We start from the raw sequence: 9165 nt of genomic DNA on the forward strand, positions 1-9165 counted from the left end.
AGGCTGCCTATTGACTTAAAAAAAACCACATGTTAACTATGGTCTATTGTATTATTTATTTTGTTAATATTTCCTAATTACATATTTATATGGTTTGGCATCCACTTGAGTCTTTTATTTGATGTCTTTGGATTAGATAATTCCAGACTTTCCTTCTAGTTATAGATATATGATTCTATAATTTGCATTGTCTTAAAAGAATTGCCTCCTAAAGAATCTGGAAGAAAGTACCCTAGCCAATAACTAGACCCTGCTCAAAGTTGGAATAGCTGATCATTGTCTTTATTGCCTGAACTGACTTTTTTCTTCTTCAGGGATACCCTTCCTTCAATCCTAGTACCCCAAGACTTTTATGCCAGGCTCATAACCATATCTGAGAATTTGGAGATGTCTCAGCCCCAGTTTGAGACCTTCTCATAAGTTCTTTATCTTTTATGTGCCCCACAGCTATTCTTTTTGTTTAATATAAAGTCATTTTTTCAGTCATGTCTGATTCTTTGAGATCTCTTTGGAAATTTTCTTGGTGAAGATTTTGGAGTGGTTTTCCATTTCTTCTTAGTTCATTTTACAGATAAAGAAACTGAGGCAAATAGGATAAAGTAAATTTGCCTGTGTTTGAGATTATATTTGAAATGTGGGATTCCTGACTCCAGCTCCAGTGCTTTGGACCATCTAGCTCTCTCATATTCCTGAGGTCTAATGATTACAAAATTTCTGTATGTGGTATTCCTTGTTTTAACAAAAGATTTAAAGCTATGCACACAAAAGTATAATTGTGTGATATTGGGCAAGTCACACAATCTTTCTGGGACTCATTTGTAAAATGAAGGAATTGAATAGACAATCTCTTTATCCCCTTATTACTCTAAAATAATGATTCTATTAACTGCCAAAAGGGCAGAGAGTAGATGGAGCGAAGCAACACTAGTAGCCTTTGGGTAAGGGAGGGGGCATTGCAGAGAAAAGATACAGAATAGGAAGGTATCAAAAACAAACTCACTTTTTTTTTTTTTACAATTTTGCCTAGTGTTAGCTCTAATCCTGGTTCTAGGAATAATATTTAAACATTATAACTCTGTATTAGAGAATGTTAAGGAGTATTGTGTACTATGTTTATTCATTAAGTAACTAAAAGTCATCTTCATGTCCCCTTTGATTTTGAGGACTGTTTGTTTTCCCAAGTAAAACTATGTAAACTTAAACTCACTTGCAACCTTGACATCATTCTTAAATTTGCACAGATCATAGTGTTACAGGAGATCTAAGAACAATCTCAGATTGTGAGACTGTCACAAATCTGTGTGACTGTCAAAGAGACAAACCTTTGTAGCTAGAATATTTCTTGGTGAGCAAATTTGTTAAGATGTAAAGAAACTCCATAATGATCATCAAATCTTATTCCATCCTAGGGCAGCCATAATGCATTATCATTGCTGTGGAAACTAACTCTACTGTGGTTTATTTTATCCAGGGAAACCAGAGTGAAAGATGTGAACTTAATCAAGAATAAGAAAAGAATGAAAACTGGATAGCATAAATTCAGCAGCTGAAAATAATGTCTTTCCTCTTAAGTATCTAACAAGGGTTGTTTCATTCTGTAATTGTGGCTATCCTAAATAAGACCATGACACATGAAATACTGTTTGATGGTTTTATGGTTATTTATACAGATGTGGGTACATACAGCATTCACTTACCCCCTGGCTAATCATGGATAACTCACTTAATTTTTCTCAGCCTCATTTTATTTTGTTGAAAGAAAAATTACATCCTACGAGGTCATTTTCAGCTCTAAAATTCTGATCCCATGAACTTATGACATTACATCTCTATAAAAATAAGATGTAATTGATCTAGTGTCACCACAAGAAAGGTAGTGTGCCATAGTTGATTGTGCCAAGCTTGGAGTCAGAAAGGCCTGGATTTAAGTCTTGTCTCAAATATATATCAGTAAACTAGGCATCTCATTGTCTAACAGTTATAGAATAATTGCTGATATGCAATAGTTGAAGGAGTTTCTATGCCAAAAATTGAGTTTACTAATAGAGGCATAAGTCTGGGCCAAAAGAAATCAATAAACATTAAGTACTTATTTTGTGCAAGGTGCTATAGAAGGCTTTAATGATACAAAGGTCCTTCCTTGAAGGACCTCATAATGTAGTGGAAGAGATGACAGGCAGATTATTTTCATAATCATAATCATTAGAATTTAAGTTCTTGGAGAGTAGAGTCTGATTTTTTCTTCTCTGTTTCTGCCTCTATCTCTCTCTTGATATTTGCATTCCCAACATTTAGTCCAATACCTTGTCCATAGCAGGTGATTAATAAATGATTGTCAGTTAAATATTAAAAGATATGTAAATACATAGATGGTTCACGCAAAATATTTTGGGTAATTCAGTGTACATATGTGAAAATCCTTTGAATTATTAGCAGTTAAAAGTATTTTTGTGAAAACAAGGGGTCTATGGTACATGACCTTAGTTAGTATCACCTATTTAATTCTCAGTTGCCAGGATCCTTCTAAATTGGGTTGAGAAATAGCATTTGTAAGTGCTTAGAATTGAAATTTTTCCCATTAGGAGAGTAAACATATGAAATATTCATCTCTCAATGAAATGAAACATGTGAGTGCTGCAGGGCTTCCATTTTTTATGTGACTGATAATTAATTGTGTCTCTAAAACCCAACACGAATTCCCTAAATTAATTCACCTCTTGATAGTATTGTAGAATCATATGCTCTGAAACATGTTAAGGGGCAAGTGCTCTGAAATTTCTCTATCTTGATTTACAATTGCTTCTCAATCAACATCCTCTACCATATGTTGATGGTGCCTACACCAGATGTTTCAAGTTCATAGGTTTGAAATAAAGCAGGATGACAGTGTCCATTTTATGATGAGAGTAAATGTCTGAAGTTCAGATTGGAGAGCCATTTTATCTCCATCTTGCAATATAATACAGGGTTGAAGCCCAGGCAAAATGAGACACTTTGCCTTCTTGGAAAACACCCAGGGCATTCATAGCAGTGTGATTTAATTTCATAATTATTTCTTGGTGCATTATATGACAACCGTCATTGTTGGATGCCTTTTGCTAGTAATAACTGTCCTGCTACTCTCTTGGAAACAATGGTAATTGTCTAATAAATTCTGCTAACACTTCTGCATCATTACTTGCTCACCAATGCTAATTTGGGACACCTCTATGCTCACAGATGTTCCTTCAGTCTCCAAAATTCAATGGTTTTTGCTGGATCTGCCATATGTGTATTTTACCAAACAGGTGAACAGTTGAATGGTAATGTTGCTTTTTTTGAAATTTTTTGAAAATTTTTGAAAAATTAAATTGATATCCTCTAGTAATAAATCAGCCTGCTCAATCCTTCAATCTTACAAACATCTCATGCTTCACATTTTATGAGAACATATGAAAATCCCACTTTTTATTTAAGTAATAACAAAATTAAAAGAAATTTATAAATAGCAAGGCAATTTTTGGTGTCTGTTAAATGTCTTAATGTTTTTTTTTTTTTTGCTTTATGAGCTATTATTTTAAAATCCACAGCTCTTTCTAATAATAATAATTTTAAATATATAATAATTTTTGTTCAAAATTTTCTTAATGTGTTTTGATTTTATACTTGCAGGTCATCCTCACTCTATAACAGGACTCTTGTAAGAGAGTTAAAAAAATACATTTAGTTTTTTCTGGAAAAGGAAGGAAAAGAATGTCTGAAGAAAACAATACCTTAAGCAATAGAATAAACCAAATGGAGAAGAGATACTTTTCTTGATAACTTGAGAAAATCACACATTAAAAAATAGAATAGGGCAAATGAAGCTAATGAATTTGTGATACAGTAAGAATCAGCCAAAAAAAAAAAAAAAACTAAAAAGAATGAAAAAAATTGAAGAAAATGAGAAATACCTCATTGTCAAACAGCCAATCTGGAAAATAGATCCAGAAGAGAATTTAAAAATTATTGGTATATCTGAAGGCCATGACCAAAAAAAAAAAAAAAAAAAAAAAAGAACTTGGATAGCATTCTACAAGAGGTCATTAAGGAAAACTGCCCCAATGTTCTAGAAACAGAGGGGTAAATACTCATTGAAAGAATCCATTGAACACCTCTGGAAAGAGATTCCACAAGGAAAACTCCAACGACATTGTTGCAAAGCTCCAAAACTATAATCTCAAGGAATAAATACTGCAAGCTGCCAGACAAAAACAATTTAAATATCAAGGAACAACAATCAGCATTGCCCAGGATCTGGCAACTTCTATGATAAAGGGTTGTAGGAACTGGAATACCATATTCCCAGAGGCAAAGGACCTGGGATTACAATGAAGAATCAACTGCCCAGTGAGATTCAGCATTATCTTTCAGAGGAGGAAATGGAACTTCAATGAAGTGAGAGACTTCCAATCACTTCTGTTGAAAAAAAACAAAACAAAACAAAACTAAACAGAAAATTAAATCTACAAACACAGGATGCAAGAGAAACATAGAAAGCCAAACAGGGGATTTAAAAGTAAACTGTTTAAATCCCTAGATGGGAAATATGAATTGTATCTGTCACTGGGATCTATAGAGAGGGACATCACATAGACTAAGGATGTGGCTGTGAATGGACTCTGATGTGATGACATCAAAGAAAAGGACATTAAGGGTCTGTATTGGAAAAATAGGAAAGGTCAAGTATATTGGGACAATTAGTTTACACAGAGACTCAAAAGACCTATTACAACTGAGGGACAGAAGGAAGCAGGATGAGCATTGTTCGAAGATTTATTTCATCAGTTTTGGCTCTAAGAGGGAATAACTTAATCATTCAATTTAGTATAGAAATTTTTCTAATCCTATAAAGAAGTAGGAGGAGAAAGAAGAAAAGAAAAGGGAGGGACAGAATAGAAGGAAGTGCAGAAACACTAGGGGAAAAGGTAAGAGAAGGGCGAAAGGGTTGATAGAAGTTAAGTTAGTAGGTGGAGTTAAAAATACTACTAGGAGAAGGGGGAGGAGGATTAGGAGAAATGATAACGGGTGGTGTGGATTAAAAAAACTACTAAGAGAGGAAGGAAGGGTGAAGGTAGATAAGGTAGTGCATGGGATGGGTAAAAAACAAAACAAAACTGAAGAGCTGGTGGAAAGAGAGAACAAATGTATATACAAGGATAAAAGGATGGAGGGAAATACAAAGCTGGTAATCATAAATGTTAATGTGAATGGGATGAACTCTCCCATAAAATGGAAACAAATTGCAGAGTGGATTAAAAAATGGAATCCTGTAGTATATTGTTTACAAGAAACACATTTGACACAAAGAAACATATACAGAGTAAAGGTAAAAGTCTGGAACAGAATTTATTATGCTTCAGCAGAAGTTTAAAAAGGGGGGGAGAGATAGCAATTCTGATTCCAGATAAAACAAAAGTAAAAATAGATCTTATTAAAAGAGACAAGGAGAGAAAGTACATCTTGATAAAGAGTACCTTAAAAAATGAACTAGTAATGAGGCTAAAGGTGTATGCACCAAATGGCAGAGTAGGCAAATTGCTGGAAAAAATTTAAGACAGTAAAACTATCCCAGTGGGAGACCTCATCTTTCCCCTCTCAGGATCAGACATATCTAACCACAAAATAAACAAAAAAGAAATTAGGCAGGTTAATAGGATGCTAGAAAACCTAGATATGATAGATTTCTAGAGAAAACTGAATAGGACAGAAAGGAATACATCTTTTTTCTTGGCAGTACATGACACCTTCACAAAAATTGACTATACATTAGAGCATTAAAAACCTCACAATCAAATGCAAAAAAGCAAAAATAGTAAATGCTTTCCTTTTCAGACCACAATGCAATAAAAATTATGTTCAATAAAGGGCCAAGGAAAGATAGACTAAAAACCAATTGGAAATCAAATAATTTAATTCTAAGGAATGATTGGGTCAAACAACAAATCACAGAAACAATCCATAATTTCATCCAAGAAAATGACAATAAAAGGACAATATCACAAAATCTATGTGATGTGGCCAAAACAATACTTAGGGGAAATGTCATATCTCTAAATAGCTACGTAAATAAAATAGAGAGATCAATGAATTGGGCATGTAGCTAAAAAAGCTAGAAAAAGAAAATATTAACCCCCTCAATTAAATACCAAATTAGAAATTTTGAAACTCAAAGGAGAGATCAATAAAAGAGACTAAGAAAATATTGAATAACAAACAAAACTAAGAGTTGGTTTTATGAAAAAACTAACAAAATAGATAAATCTTTGGCTAATTTGGTTAGAAAAAGGAAAGGAAAAAACCAAATTAACAGTATAAAAAATGAGAGGGGTGAATTTACCACCAATGAAAAAGAAATTAAAGCAATAATTAGGAGCTATTTTGCCCAACTCTGTGGTACAAGTCTGATAATCTAATGGAAATGGATAAAAGTAGTGAATGGAAGGGACCAGATAGGTTAACTGCCTGGGGCCTGGTTAACTTTCTTGAGGCCCTTCAGATGGGCCTTGGTCTCGGTGAGGGGAATAGGATGACAAACCAGCCACTACAAGGCTGATGAAGATGGAATGAATCTGTCTCTCCTTGTCTCTGAGAGTTTGAGCTCTTGCCTCCAGTCATCTTGTCTTCTCTGAGTCTTGTCCTAGCCTCTCAGTCCCCCAGGAGAGCCATCAGGAGCCTGACACACTTCCCCCCTCCCTGCCCCAGTTTGTTCCAGTTTATATGCTCTATTATAATTAGATCATTTACAGTATACTGAGTATAAACCAATCATTATATGACTAGGGAACCATTATTTGTTGTAAGATTAAATCAATCATACTGAATTAGAGAACTATTAATCAGCATGCTAAATTAGATAACCATTGTCTTATCAATTCCACTGAGTTAGCACCTTGTAAAAATCCTTGTTTCAAGTACAGAATTCTGACTCATAATGGATGAATATTTACAAAAATGTAAATTGCCCACATTAACAGAAGAGGAAATGGAATACTTAAATCATCCCATTTTAGAAAAATAAATTGAGCAAGTCATTAATGAACTACCTAAGAAAAAATCTTCAGGGCTAGATGGATACACAAGTGAATTGTACCAAACATTTAAAGAATAATTAATTGCAATACTATGAAACTATTTGGAAAAATAGGTAAAGAAGGAGTACTACCAAATTCCTTCTATGACACATATATGGCACTGATATTTAAACCAGGAAGGGCTAAAACAGAGAAAGAAAATCACAGACTAATCTCCCTAATGCATATTGATGAAAAAACTTTAAATGAAATATTGGCAAAGAGATTACAGCAACTTATCAGCAGGGTAATAATACATTTGTGACCAAGTGGGATTTATACCAGGAATGCAGGGCTGGTTCAATATCACAAAAACTATTATCATACTCAACCATATCAATAACAAAACCAACAAGAAATGACATGATAATCTCAATATATACAGAAAACTTTTAACAAAATATAGCACCAATTCCTATTAAAAATACTAAAGAGCATAGGAACAAAAGGAGCTTTCCTTTAAATAATAAACAATATCTATCTAAAACCTACAGCAAGCATTATTGATAGTGGAGAGAAGCTGGATGCATTCCCAATAAGATCAGGAGTGAAACAAGTATACCCATTATCACTACTATTAATCAACATTGTATGAGAAATGTTGGTTTTAGCAATAAGAAAAGAAAAATAAATTAAAGGAATTAGAATAGGCAATGAGAAAATAAAACCATCATTCTTTGCAGATGATATGATGATATACTTAGAGAATCCGAGAAAATCATTCAAAAATCTACTGAAAACAATTCACAGCTTTTGCAAAGTTGTAGGATATATAATAAAACCACACAAATCATCAGCATTTCTTTATATTACTGAAAAAGCTTATCAGCAACAGATGGAAAGAGAAATTCCATTTAAAATTACTGTAGACAACATAAAATACTTGGGGATCTACCTGCCATGATAAATCCAAGAACTATATGAAGATAATTACAAAACACTTCTCATACAAATAAAATCAGATCTAAACAATTGGAACTAATATAATAAAAATGACAATTCTGCTTAAATTGATCTACTTGTTCAGTGTCATATCAATCAAGTTGCCAAAATCTTATTTTGTAGAACTAGAAAAAATAATAACAAAATTCATCAGAAGAACAAAAAGTCAAGAATATCAAGAGAATGAACAAAAAAAAAATTACAAAGGATCAGGGGCTAAGCATTCTCAAACCTAAACTATATTAGCAACAGCAATCAAAACCATTTAGTGCTGGCTAAGAAGTAGAGTGGTGGATCAGTGGAATTGATTAGATAGACATGACATAATAATCAAAGCCTATATCAATCTAGTATTTGACATACCACCAAACTCCAGCTTCTGGAATAAGAATTCACTTTTTGACAAAAATTACTGGGAAAACTGGAAAACAATATGAAGAAACTTGGCATAGCCCTACATCTTACACCCCAAACTAAAATAAGGTCAAAATGAGTACATGTTGGGCAGTTAGTAGGTGGCTGATAAACTCATGGATGTGCTTAATGAAAGGTAATGGAAAGCCAATGAAGACTTTGCATGAATCATTTGTGTTCTCACCTCTTAGTCTGTAATAAGCCTGGAGATCAGCCAAGATTTGTTTCATTGATTCTTGTGGACAGATTTTAATCCCTGTTGGGAAGGTTATGGATCTTTTGGACCGATGCTTTGTCAAATCAAATATCCTCCTGATGGTTGACACTCTGGACACCTTTGCTATTCTTCCTGAATTGTCAAAACTGGAGGCATCTTCCATATACTTGAATTTGACATGGTTTTCTTTAATGGGAGGTTCTGAAAGAACAGAAAATAGATATCCTGGTGAGTTTGTAATTGTACATGACACAAGTACATCATCTATACGTCTTTGTTATTTACAAACTGTAGAATACTAGGTAAGTCACTTTCTCTTCCTGAATCATAGGACTGCTTGGAGGACTAAATCAAGCAATGTAATGAAAACAGTTTATAAACCGAAAAACTGCTACTTTTATGGGTAGTAGATAAAGTCTCTCTCTCTGATTTTATTGGTATTGGAATTTCTGATACCAAAGCGCTTTTTGACTCTGTGTTTTACAAATATTATTGTGTTTA

General features: G+C 33.5%; 1 protein-coding gene across 1 annotated transcript in view; it reads right to left on the reverse strand.

Moving 5' to 3' along the window:
• The window catches only part of IMPG1 (interphotoreceptor matrix proteoglycan 1), a 115033-nt gene extending 106146 nt beyond the window's left edge, over window positions 1–8887 (reverse strand). The window contains exon 1 of the mRNA XM_051996711.1: window positions 8632–8887. Coding sequence (XP_051852671.1) covers window positions 8632–8827 — 196 coding nt within the window. The 5' untranslated portion in view covers window positions 8828–8887. The remainder of the gene's footprint in view (window positions 1–8631) is intronic.
• Between the last annotated feature and the right edge of the window lie 278 nt (window positions 8888–9165).

Source organism: Antechinus flavipes, chromosome 4, assembly GCF_016432865.1.
Source record: "Antechinus flavipes isolate AdamAnt ecotype Samford, QLD, Australia chromosome 4, AdamAnt_v2, whole genome shotgun sequence".
Classification (NCBI taxonomy): domain Eukaryota; kingdom Metazoa; phylum Chordata; class Mammalia; order Dasyuromorphia; family Dasyuridae; genus Antechinus; species Antechinus flavipes.